The following is a 13134-nucleotide window of genomic DNA, read 5'->3' as shown; positions in this document are numbered from 1 at the left end:
TGATTTTGAACTGACAATTTTCCACAGAACCCGACTGCACATACTTTACTCGCTAAGTGTATCCTTTGGACAATTATCGCCACAAACAGTGATGGAAAAAAAATGCAGAGCCTAAACTTTTTGCTCATACAACTGTAATAAGCACAATAACAGAAAAATGCTGCTCTGATAGACGCAATAGGCAGGAGATGACGTTATCGCACTTAGAAGTAAAAGAACAAAGACAAATACAGCTTCTGCAAAATGGTATGGCTGAAAATCCATTACAAGGCAAGGCAAGTTTATCTGTAGAGCACAATTCATACACAAGGCAATTCAAAGTGCTTCACATTTGAGATTAAATCAATCCACAAAACATCAACATGAAAAATTAATTCATTACAGTAAAACGCAAGAGTACAGATAAAACGCTTTCAGTTGTCATATGCACAGACAAAAAGAACTGTTTTCAGCCTGGATTGGAACATTGTCAGAGTTGAGGTCTTTCTCACATCCTCGTGAAGACTGTTCCAGATTTTAGCTGCATAAAACTGAAACGCAGCCTCACCTTGTTTATTATTGACTCTGGGAACCACCAGGAGACCCCTCCCTGAAGTTCTCAGGGCCCGAGATGGTTCATATCATTGGCGCTAAACCATGAAAAGACTTGTACACAAGCAGAGCTGTTTTAAAGTCTATTCTCTGAGCGACTGGAAGCCAGTGCAGAGGCCGGAGCACTGGACTAATATGGTTGTATTTCCTGGTTCTTGTCAGGACTCGAGCAGCAGCATTCTGGATGTACTGCAGCTGTCTAACAGTGAGCAGGTCTAACCTGCTGGAGACAAACGCATGGATAAGTCTCTCTAAGTCTGGTTTTCACAGTATTCCTGTGATCTGAGCAATGGTTTTCAGATGGTAAAAAGCTGCTGATGTTATTGCTTATGTTACTAGTGTTTTAATAATACACATAATTGTGTACAAGGTGAAGAGATTGTATTTAAATTAAGCTATCTAAATGTTTTTCCTTACTGGTCCATACCTTTTGTTTTAGTATAGTTTCTGCTTCTCTTCTCTCACATTGTGGAGAGAGTGGTCGCCTTCTCCACAAGTGGGTTCTGAGCTCTAAGACACCTGAGTTGCCTGAGCACCTTCCTGTTAGACGCAATAATGACCAGGGGGCTGAGAGCTGCATAGAGCGATGAGAAGAATATACGCAGATCAGACAAGAGAGCAGACTTCATTGTTTTTTTTACTGTTAAAGTGTATACCCAGATCCCACAATCTACTCCATACAAAACCACATAGAGAGTCACTAATGCAACCACAGCTTTGGCAGCACGTTGCTCTGCGCCACCTCCCCCTGCGCTGCCTCCACGAAGCCCCTTCACATGAAGGCTGTGCTTGTACAAGAAAACTAGAATGATCAAACTGGCCAGAGTCATAAGCGCCAAGGGTACCACATCCCGTCCCACCTGACCTGCACCATTGGCCTCTTTTGAGAGTTTGGAGGGGAAGTAGACAAAGCAGAATTGTACGTTAATGCCATGCTGGGCTGAAGAGGAGGTGTTCTGGCTGCCGAAGGAAAACAAAATGGCCGCTGAGCTCATGCAAGTATTGATAAGCCATACGCAAAAGAAAACAAGACAGAGGTACTTTGCAAATAGAGCTCGTAGCGAGGCCCAGCGAGAGCCAGGAGGTGCGATGCTCAAGCACTGGTATGTGCTCAGCACGAAGGTCAACCAGATAGACAGGGAGCGGGATGTTCGATAGACAAAGATCACAGCCTTGCACCCCACATCGGTAAAGACTTCGGTGAGGTAGAAGGATTCGAGGGTTTCCAAGAGACAGCGAACACCCACAATAAGAAGGTTAGCACAGGCCAAATGTAGGACGATGGCATCAGCTGGAAGCAAACTATTCTCCTGGTACAAAAGTAGAAGGAAAGCCGAGATAACTGTAACATTTCCGGGAACGCCAACCACAGTGAGGGACAGGTAAAGCATGCCGCGGACAAACAGTTCAGAAGTCATCAGTGCAGCTGAAGCAAGATCCCTTATCTCAAAAATAGGGTCTTCACATTGCATGAATCTTCCACGCAAACCATCTGACAGACCTACTATGTAGTGTGGGCTAACTTGAGTTTTATCTAACAAAACAGGTAGCATCGTTTGGCATGGTCCATTGATTCCCTTCCCTGAGCTTCCAATTACTTGAGATCAATCCAGAAGACTGCAGTCGTCTGTCACTTTGCTGTGTGATAAACAGACAAGATTGTCCCTAAAGGGGATTGACTACCAAGTGCACTGCAAAGGCAACAGTGTAAACGAATAAGCCATTTACACCCAATGTTGATCTCAACCATGCATCAAATCTCTTCTCAGTGATTGAGGTTTTAAATCTACAGGGTATTTATATACTGAAATTGATTCAAAAGGCCATATTTCATCAGAGAAACTTGTGTCCCGTGTTTTCTTTTGTCACACATCACACTGTTATGATTGTACTAATCTCCGTTGTGAGATCAATAAAGGATTATTTTATCGTATCTTATACTGAACGTGTATTCATGCACTACATTTTGTGTATGGTTACAAATTTGTTTCTGGTTCAGTTATTTTTTTTTGTTTTTTCTTTTTTTCTTTGAACTGCATGTTAATGAATATACATGAGAAAATTGATATAAACATACTGAAGTATTTGTAGCCACAGGCTAATTTCATCCTTTGTTTCACATTTATGTGAACAAACAAGCAATAATTTATAGAGCTCTGTATATAATTCAACTTCTTATATTGCTCACAGGCTGCTATCACTTACAAATCTGTGAGGCCATGGTCCTAGCTCTGGAGAAAAGCTGTATTAATTTCTGCTACGGACAGAGCTATCCCAAATGTAGAAAATAAATTGCATCTAATTATTAAATTAAAGTGGACAGTTGGCCCTGGAAGCTGGTAACATTGCCCTTTTGCTTATACTGTATTTGTTTTAAACTTCCAACTATTGTACTATTTTGAATTCATTACAGAAGATGCTGTGATATACAACTCTAATCTTAATGGAAGAAAAACATATTTACATTCTCAAACCTGATCCGAACACACGTCTAAAGCCATTGGGAAAATGGCCTGGATTTTTCTGCATATAAGACGCCTTCCCCCGAGAGCGACATGCTTGAACATGCCATTTTAATTAGCTCTCTGAACGTGTAAACATGTAAGAAACACACTGAAAATAACAAATTATCCCTTGCCTTATTACAGGGAAATGTCCCAGGAGGACGCCAACATTTCTTTCACTGTTCCTCGCTTCAAAATGTAAAATGATTAAATATGAGAAGGTTAGTGAGGCACTGGGTTATCAAGATTTCTGAAACAAGACAACAACAAAAAACATGATACATGCTGGGAATGTTTGGAGTAAGGTATATGTCAGTGATGAACATAGTACATAAAGGAAGAAAGGCTGTCCCAATACCCCCAATTAGAGAAGGTGCTCATTGTTATGGCCTAATTGTCTCGCTCCTCTGTGTCTTTAACAAACTCCCGAGACATGAAGGAATAAGCCAGAGCACCAGCTGAGCATCTAAAAGCCTCCTGATGGCTTATTCAAGGAATCATCAGGCTGCTTTGGCATCAACAATCACTGCACACTGTTGTCTCCGCAGGGGTTAGTGAACTCTGTGTTTTTATTCTACAGGCTGGAACTTTGTATGTAGATTGGCAGGCTCTCATATGGAACTATGAATTATGAACAAGGCCATATCAGTCAAGAAGTGTATTTTCATATATTTACATGTGTTACTTTATCTCAGTAGCATGTCAGTGCTGCTGTCATGATTGTTATAGACAAGTACATGGCTGTGTAGGCTTGATAATTACACATGTACATATACATGTGTGGCTACATGGCTGTGTAGGCTTGATAATTACACATGTACATATACATGTGTAGCTACATGGCTGTGTAGGCTTGATAATTACACATGTACATATACATGTGTAGCTACATGGCTGTTTAGGCTTGATAATTACACATGTACATATACATGTGTAGCTACATGGCTGTTTAGGCTTGATAATTACACATGTACATATACATGTGTAGCTACATGGCTGTGTAGGCTTGATAATTACACATGTACATATACATGTGTGGCTACATGGCTGTGTAGGCTTGATAATTACACATGTACATATACATGTGTAGCTACATGGCTGTTTAGGCTTGATAATTACACATGTACATATACATGTGTATATGTATATGTACATATACATATACACAGGTCACATGTACATATACATGTGTGGCTACATGGCTGTGTAGGCTTGATTATTACACATGTACATATACATGTGTAGCTACATGGCTGTTTAGGCTTGATAATTACACATGTACATATACATGTGTAGCTACATGGCTGTGTAGGCTTGATAACACATGTACATATACATGTGTGGCTACATGGCTGTGTAGGCTTGATTATTACACATGTACATATACATGTGTAGCTACATGGCTAGGCTTGATAATTACACATGTACATATACATGTGTGGCTACATGGCTGTGTAGGCTTGATAACACATGTACACATACATGTAATAAACATAAGAAGTTGAACAGCATTTTGTAAAATTCCTAATTTTAGAATATACTTTCCTCTTCATTTAGTAACAAATGGATTTATAGGTCAGAATACAGTAGAAATAGGGGTTGTTGAGTTTGTGGATGAAATGGCTGGATTAAAACAAGTACAGCCACAGTTTATATAGGTTTACAAATCATTCCTGTAACCTGTAAAAATACACTGAATGTTTTCACAGAAACAAAAGACGCCTTGTACACCTTGGTTTGTTTAATGGTTTGGAAAGAGTCTTTTTAGTTGATTATATTGTTGTTAGTGATATTGTTGTTGTTAAATATTCACAGAGCAAAAATGTATCACATTCACAATATGCAGTCGCCAATAAAGCTTGAATTTAACAGTATTCCCAACAGGGTGTCTGTCTTCTGAGACCATTTTGGTGTAATTCTTGGGCTGAACACTTTAATATTTCCAGACGATCTCATGGGAAGTGTAAGACTATAAATGCCAATTACACGGCCCATTAATCTTCTTGAGCACAAAATGCTTCATGCTTCATTGACCACTTCAGGTGAGATTACTTTGGTTTTAACTGTTTTTCGTGATTAGTATCTGTTTACAAAATGAAAACAGATACTTGTTATTTCAACAAATGTAACTCTTTTTTTTTTTTTTTTTTAAACAAAAGGTTTCTTTAACTCTATCAATTTTCAATGAAATCAAATTGCAAATTCAATGTTCAAAATAAAACAGAAATCTAAAAATGTGCCTAATCTTCTTGGTTTCACAATGTGTTTATAACCCAAAGGTTTACACTTCAATTGCCTCTTTGTAAGCAGTTTTCTTTTGGCAAGACACTTCCTTCATGCTTCAGTGTCTGAGTGATTGGTGCTGTTTGGGACGACTCTGTAACATTTGCAGTCAGGTCAGCTGACTTCTGGACAGTCACCATCAAGTTGATTTGTCTTTATTACAAAAGTGACTACGTATTTGTGTATCTGTCTTGCAGATTTTGTAGCATGGATCTGTGTGTGACCATCAAAGGTGTCTCCTTCCTCTTACAGACTGGAATGGGAATTTTAGGAAACACGGCTGTTCTTCTGGCCTATGCCAGCATCATCTACTCTGAGTCCAAGCTACTCCCCGTGAACATGATCCTCTGTCATCTCGCCTTTGCCAACCTCTTGCTGCTCTTAACCCGCTGTGTCCCTCAAACAATGACAGTGTTTGGCCTTCAGGACCTCCTTAATGATGCGGGCTGCAAGGTGGTGATCTACGCCTATCGAATTGGCCGTGCCTTATCTGTCTGCATCACCTGTATGTTGAGTGTGTTCCAGGCTGTAACCCTTGCCCCGGCTGGCCCTTGCCTTTCCAGGTTAAAACCTGCTCTTCCATCCCTTGTCCTGCCCACATTTGCTGGCTTATGGTTCCTAAATATGGCCATTTGCATTGCTGCCCCATTTTTCTCCATGGCACCACGCAATGGCACCGTCCCAGCCTTCACTCTCAATCTGGGCTTCTGCCATGTTGACTTCAGAGACAACCTGTCCTACGTTATAAATGGGGTAGCGGTGTCTTTGAGGGATTTTGCATTTGTTGCGCTCATGCTTGGGTCAAGTGGATACATCCTGTTTCTTTTGCACCGTCACAGTCGCCAGGTGAGGGGCATCCGGCGCACTCAGGGTGGGGAGACCAAAGCAGTAAAAACAGTGGTGACTTTGGTTGTTCTTTATGTGGTTTTCTTTGGTATAGATAATGTTATATGGATCTATATGCTGACCGTGGCCAAGGTGTCCCCAGTTGTAGCTGATATGAGAGTGTTTTTTTCCTCGTGTTATGCCTCTCTGAGCCCATACTTTATTATTTCCTCAAACAAGAAAGTTAAGGCCAAAATTGTATGTGCAGCAGAACAGGAGCAAGCATCAGGCAACACAAAGGGATCTACTGAAGTGACAAATAAGTAGCATGACCTATTTCACCTAATTTAAAAGTTTACAAATGTTACATTCCTTACAACAGAAATTAGTTTTATCTTCAAGCTTACGTGTAGTAATATTCTCCTAATGTTAGGCCGATAGAGATTTCTTACAGGGAAAGATAATTAGGCTATCTCAATTTTATAACTATGAGGCATTTAGCCTAAGTCTAGTTTAGTCTACAAAATGTTTTTTTTTTTTTTGCTGTCAATGCTTGTCATTAATCATCATATAGGCTATGCAAAGTGTCAGCATTAAAAGCTCTCATTTAATACCATAATCTTCTTCTTCTTCTTCTTCTTCTTCTTCTTCTATGGTCATATCCACATCTGATTCCATGATTGGTGACGCTGCTGGCTTAGTTTTTCACTTTTTTGCCCTAGGAGAGACCACTCGGGTAATCTTGTGGTCTGTACGTGTTAAATAAATAAAAATAACAGCGGAGAGGTGAACTAGAAATACACTATATGTGATTTGGCATAATAATGTATATACATACATTCTGAGTTCCTAAAAGCGCCTATACCTTGGACAGCGTGTCATTGTTCAGTGCGTTGTAGCCTGACGTACAAAACTGAGGGAAAAGCCGCACGCTATTAAGCAAAACAAACCCCGGAAATGGGAAGTTGAAGACTGAAAGGAAAGTTTTAAAACATTTCGTGAAATGTGCGTAAAATGCTCAAAGCGTGTTTATTCTTGGAAAATGAAGGGCTGATATTTGAGCTGAATCGTTTTGAGACGCCACAAAGCGCAAAGGAAGAATTTTGTGATGATTACCTAACACCGCGTTCAAGTTTTGACAAGTTACCATCCTACTCCTCCTCTTTATCAGGTAGGTGCTCATGCATTTTAACTTGTTATTTAAGTATTGTTTGCTCTTTTGCGGTATACATCTACAGTCTAGAAGCTATATGGTGACTGCCTTGTCTTTTTAATAACCTTTAAGGCGAGTAGTTGTGTCCCTCTGAATGAACCTGTTTTTTGTTTTGTAAACAGAAGTGGCACGATTTTAAGAGCTCACCGTGAAAGATGACACTATGGCCCGAATAGCCTGGTATCAGGAAAAGGTAAGGCCTATAGACATCGTTCAGGTTTCTGGATTCAGTATCCTAGTGTATGATGTTACGTGGTGATTAAAATGATTATCTTATCTCATTGTTGGCGCAAATCATCTCTTGATATGGCCTGTGTTGTGATCTTTGGTCCACTGGCCATTATTGAGGGCCGATTTAAAGCTACATGAATAACTTTGAAAACTGTTATAATTACAGTGCTATTGTTACAGATTGGTGCCTATGACCAGCAAGTCTGGGAGAAATCTTTGGAGCAACAAACGGATTTTAAAGTAAAACACACTTAATTTATCAAGTTTAATTCCATGTGCACACACATTTTAAGACAATAAGTACTTCTTGTAATCCCGGCAGGGATTGGACAGCAAACCAAAGAGGAACTGCCACATCAAACCAGATCTTATAGATGTTGATTTAGTAAGAGGTGATAATGTCTGAATTGTCAATTTGGACCTATAGTTATTAAATACTTGGTGACGCAGTTATGTCATGTCCTATTTGTTAACTGACTTAACATTAGTTTTATTTTCCTGTCTTTGTGTCAGGGTCAACATTTAGTAAGGCTAAACCAGACAGTCCCTGGACTGCCTTGACGAGGAAGGGTCTAGTGCGGGTGTTGCTCTTCCCGTTTTTCTTCCACTGGTGGATCCAGGTGACCTCCAAGTCTGTCTCGATATGCCTCCTCACATTGTATTTCATGCAAGGTTTGTCCACCACCCTCATTTTATAAAAGGAATACCTGTAAAACTGTTACTGTAGATATACATTTTATAACTTTCATAGTGTTTTTTCTTTTTTTTAATCACATTATGAACACTGTAAGTGTGATAGCCCCATTTCTCCCAGTAACACATGAGTTGTATGGTAGGGATAATGAGACACCTTTTTTTGCTACTTTTTTCAGTTGCTGCAGTGGTTCTGTACTTGGACATCCCCGGGGCGAATGCCAGTGAGGTGTTGGGGCCCATGTGTCTCATGCTGCTGCTCGGGACTGTGCACTGCCAAATTGTGTCGACTGAATCCAGCCGCTGGCCTTCAGGCAGTCCAGATGCCAGCAACACAACTAGCCCAGCTCGCAGAAGGAGGTGGGGGTACCATTGTTAGCACTGTGCACACATTTGCACTTGGCTCAGGCATAAATCCACTGACAACACAAAAGCATTCTACCCCAAAGGCCTCTCTCTAACCCAGGCATACAGTGTTCGCAATGCATCACTTCATACTGTCATGTTTCCTGTCATGTTTTTACACCTTTAGACTTTAACGTTATTCTTTTTGTTGTTGTTTTTAATCTCCTAGACCAAGGAAGAGCAGAGTTCCCAAAAAATCAGAAGAAAAGAACAGAGGGAACACTCCAGTAGATGAGGGGGCACATGAGTCAGACAAGAAAACAGAGGTGTTTAGTGTTGCTTGTATTTTTATATAATTGAGCACAATCGGAGAATGTCATTACTAATCCATGGCTATGAAATCTTTTGCAGCAGAACAACAAAAAATGCGGCTTTGGAGCCTCTGATGAGTTGTCCAGTGATGAAGAGTATGGTGTGCAATCACTTGATGTCACTCATTTACTACCTCAAAGAGAAGACTCTAAATCGACACATACAATGTTTTCTGTCAGAAAAAGAAACATAAAGTCTCAGGTTTGTACAAATGACACATCATACCTATACAACAAGCACATTTCTTACTGTGTGCTTATTATTGTCTCAGGATGGACATGTATCTGCTGTTAGAATGAAACCTCGAGAACTGGAGCGTCTTAAGCCAAATGCTGGCCCTCATCCTGCCTCCGACACAGATGACACAATGTGGGAGGAGCTTTTACAGGGCCCAGACACCGCGTCCACAGGGAGCAGTGACAGTGAAGGCAACAGGGAGTACAGTGTAGGGGGCATGGCTCTACAGCAAAGCTCCTCTCAGAGCAGCAATGATGAGAGCCTGCACCACAGCATCACTGGGGTAAGAAAGACCAACAAGTACTGTATGAATACTTGCTTCTGTTTGGGATAGTTTTTACAAAGCAATTCTTGAGCTCCAACTTTGCTTTTTTTATACAATGGCGCCCCCAACTGTTCTATTTGAGTAAATGCTTATTTTATTCTCTAATCAAGTGTTGATATCTTCTCATCTTTCCTTCACTACAGAGCCAGCTGACTTGGCTTCAAGCTTGTCATCCATCCAAGGACAAAGTCAGCGCCTTTATTTGGGAGCAGGGCGAGTGTAAGAAAGTAGACATGTCAGTATTGGACATTAGTGGAATCATCTTAACACGGGTACACGTTTTGTTTATATTAAATTGTTTGTTATGTGTCAATTTTGAAGTCACTCATATAGCAATTTCTTTTATTTATTAACAGGTGAAGACAGTGGAGCAAGGAATGGGTTACCTGGTGTTTGGTGGAGTGGTTACAACCACGATGGCTCTGCTTCCGTTTGTCTTTCGTCTGGCTCAAGAACTGGACATGTCCAATATTAGCTCTCTGCCCCTGTCAGAGATACTGAAGATGACAGTGGGACCTGATGCCAAGAGCTACATGTTTTACTTGATCACTTCAGTTCAAAGAGTCTGCCTCACTGCATTATTCTTCTTTATGGTGTGTGTGGCTGAGAGAACGTATAAACAAGTAAGTGGCCTGCAACCTGTATCTTCCTCTTCAGCATAATAGTTTCAGATAAAATCATAATTTTGTGCTATATTCTTAATATACTTTTCGGGGGAAAAATAGCATTTGCATATACTACATAGCAATAAATGGCAATAAACACTTTTCCAAAATCATACATCTTGAAAACGTAAAATACTGTACTTTGAGATTGATGCTAAATTCTTATGTAAATTTACTGTCGTCTTCCTACACCATTTTTATGCCATTTCTTTTACAGAGGCTCTTATTTGCCAAATTCTTCAGCCATCTAACCTCAGCTCGAAAGGCCAAGAAGTCTGAGGTCCCTCATTTCAGATTGAAGAAAGTGCAAAACATAAAGATGTGGTTGTCTCTGCGCTCTTTTCTCAAAGTATGTTCAACAACTTAACATTTATAATGTTAAGTATATAATGTAAATATAATGTTTTGGTTTTTTTAATCAGAACATATGTAATTGTCAGGTTAAAATATCAAAAAAGTGTAAACATACCCGCAGACAACAAAAAAACACGGCACTCTGTCTGATATGTCATATAATGTTGATGTTTTTATGGAAAGCACTTTGGTCTGCCCAGTGCTGTTGCAAAGTGCTCTAGAAATAAACTGATTGATTGATGATAAAATTGAAAAGCTTTAAATAGAAAATTAGGATGTTTTTTTTTTTTATAACATTGTAACCTGACAATTACGTATTTTCTGAATCTGCAATGAACCTTATTTCAAAGAGCACCTTTCCTGTATAATTTTACATGCACTACACTAGTGCCCACGCACGCTTCCCCCCCAAATTGTTACAATGTTTATAATTGTCTAAAAAAAGTAACAAATCTTCTTTATTGCAGAGGAGGGGGCCTCAGCGCTCCGTAGACGTCATTGTTTCCACCATCTTCCTTTTAGCACTTTCCATTTCATTCATTGTTTGTGCTCAGGTCAGTCATAATAACCTACAATCTATGCAATTGCTAGAGACTATGAGAATAAGGAAGTGTTCTTCTTTAGCTTCTGCACAGTCACAAGACATTTCTGCTGTCTTTAACGAATTGGGAGCTGGTGGTGTGGGGACCATCTCTCCTCCTCTTTCTGTTACGACTTGCCACTTTGGGCTCCGAGACCAACAGCAAATACAGCAACTCCTCAGTACTACTCACTGAGCAGGTAATAGCAAATCAAAATAATCAATAACAAGTTCACCTATGACGTCACAACATTGTTAAAATGTTGATAGTAACTATGGTAACAGTTAAAATTCAGATTTGTCTTTCTGGAAGTTTATGTTTTCTCTGTCAGTACAAATAAACTAAGGTGCAATTATTTTTCCATAAATGTGTCCAAAGGTCAAGACGTATTAAACAGTGTTTGGTCAGATGAAAAGACTGAATGTGGCAGGTTTATGAATCCAGTCACATCCAAATAATTATAAAATTCCACATTTGTCTTTTTGGTGATCTCTTTTAAAAACTGTTATTCCACCATAGTCCCTGTCCTCTATCGGAGTTAAATGAGGTTATAGTTTATTAATCCCCGTAGGAAAATAATGACATAATCAAATTCTAGATTGTGAACGTATGAACAGTTCATTTTTTTTTACCTTCTTAATTTAAGCACTTTTATGTATTCATTTATTTTGGTTTCCAGATTAACTTGTATCTAAAGATGGAGAAAAAACCCAACAAGAAAGAGGAACTAAGTATTGTTAATAATGTTTTGAAACTGGCAACAAAACTAATGAAGGCAAGTAAAATTGGATGATGGAGTATCCTAACGTTTGTATAATTGTGCAAGTATCTGCAGTGTGCATGTGACTACTGTGTGTCTCCTCTAGGAGCTAGATACTCCTTTCAGACTGCTGGGCTTGACTGTGAACCCTATGATCTACAACATTACCAAAGTGGTCATCCTGTCGGCTGTGTCCGCCGTGGTCAGTGACCTTCTGGGCTTCAACATCAGAGTAAGCATCCTTTTTTCCCTGTAGTTATTACTCTGTTGAAAACCATAGTCATTTAAAACGTTTGTAATGAATATAACAGCAATGTCATTGTGAGTGACCCATTCCATTGATCTTAATAAGGTCATTAAAATATCATAGTTTTGTTGTGTGTGGAAAATTCCATTCATTGCCCTTGGTAAAGAACGATACAGCCTTTTTATAAGCTCAAATGTAGATATAAAAAAAAAAAAAAGATTTTTCCAGACCAACCTATTGTGTATGTTGCTGTTTAGTTTTGCTATGTTTGTGCTTCTCAGCTTTGGAAAATCAAGCCTTAATTGAGGGCAAACCACTACTCTGCACTGGAATAGAGGGCGACTCTGCTTGCTTCTCATCTATCTACAAATGTGTGCCAAACTACTGACACTGAAGGAAATGTCTGTACCGTCCAAACTTCCCGTGACAAGCCTTGGATGCTCCGAATCACTCATGCCCCACTACTGGCTGCTCAGCTGGTGCACTTTCCACTGCCTGGACCACTAACCCAATGCCTTATGAGGACCATAAATGTTATGTCCCCCAGTATGTGGCTAAATATAACTTTATTTTCCACGTATTTGTAAAACTGTTTTTATGCTCGTGTAGTACAAGTGTATGTATGTCTCAGGACATGACATGGAATCAATCTGTACATGATGTGTTCCTGGTTATTAAATGTGCATTTAAATGTATAGAATTTTAACTAAATATGTGGCGAATTTACAGACTGATAGATCTTTCTTTTGTGCAATGTTGTACAGCTTGAGCAAATGGAAGAGTTAACTGTATTTATTTGGAGTCTTAACTCCTTGGAAAGAGGGTACTTTGGACACTTTAAGCAATGTTTGAGGTTTTTCCATAAATGCATAATGCAAGGTGATCAAAAAAAAAAAAATGGAGGTTAG

General features: G+C 39.5%; 3 protein-coding genes across 3 annotated transcripts; 2 read left to right on the top strand and 1 right to left on the bottom strand.

Moving 5' to 3' along the window:
- Positions 1–1052: 1052 nt before the first annotated feature.
- ora2 (olfactory receptor class A related 2) lies at positions 1053–2009 on the bottom strand (the record flags this gene model as incomplete). Its single annotated transcript, XM_079579119.1, has 1 exon — positions 1053–2009. The coding sequence occupies one exon, from the start codon at positions 2007–2009 to the stop codon at positions 1053–1055; it is 957 nt and encodes a 318-aa protein (XP_079435245.1).
- Positions 2010–5585: 3576 nt separating this feature from the next.
- Positions 5586–6530, top strand: ora1 (olfactory receptor class A related 1; the record flags this gene model as incomplete). The annotated part of the gene is made up of 1 exon (XM_079578492.1): positions 5586–6530. One exon carries the CDS (start codon positions 5586–5588, stop codon positions 6528–6530), a length of 945 nt encoding a protein of 314 aa, XP_079434618.1.
- A 904-nt stretch (positions 6531–7434) lies between these two features.
- On the top strand, positions 7435–13115 carry phtf1 (putative homeodomain transcription factor 1). The gene is made up of 17 exons (XM_079579125.1): positions 7435–7456; positions 7539–7609; positions 7828–7887; positions 7970–8039; positions 8161–8319; positions 8520–8700; positions 8915–9011; positions 9097–9258; positions 9329–9577; positions 9763–9891; positions 9976–10242; positions 10502–10633; positions 11106–11192; positions 11263–11418; positions 11899–11994; positions 12086–12211; positions 12508–13115. Exons 2-17 carry the CDS (start codon positions 7580–7582, stop codon positions 12526–12528), a joined length of 2022 nt encoding a protein of 673 aa, XP_079435251.1. The 5' UTR covers positions 7435–7456; positions 7539–7579; the 3' UTR covers positions 12529–13115.
- Positions 13116–13134: the final 19 nt, after the last annotated feature.

The sequence above is a fragment of the Gobius niger genome (genome assembly GCF_951799975.1).
Source record: "Gobius niger genome assembly, chromosome: 20".
Taxonomy (NCBI): Eukaryota; Metazoa; Chordata; class Actinopteri; order Gobiiformes; family Gobiidae; genus Gobius; species Gobius niger.
Note: the sequence above shows the minus strand (reverse complement) of the source record. Positions and strands in the feature narration are given on the sequence as shown.

Coding starts and splice junctions, on each gene's coding strand:
- phtf1 (XM_079579125.1), top strand. CDS start 7,580: ATGGCCCGAATAGCCTGGTATCAGGAAAAG. Junction 10,243..10,501: donor CTGAGAGAACGTATAAACAA/GTAAGTGGCCTG, acceptor TTTCTTTTACAG/AGGCTCTTATTTGCCAAATT. Junction 11,995..12,085: donor TGGCAACAAAACTAATGAAG/GCAAGTAAAATT, acceptor TGTCTCCTCTAG/GAGCTAGATACTCCTTTCAG.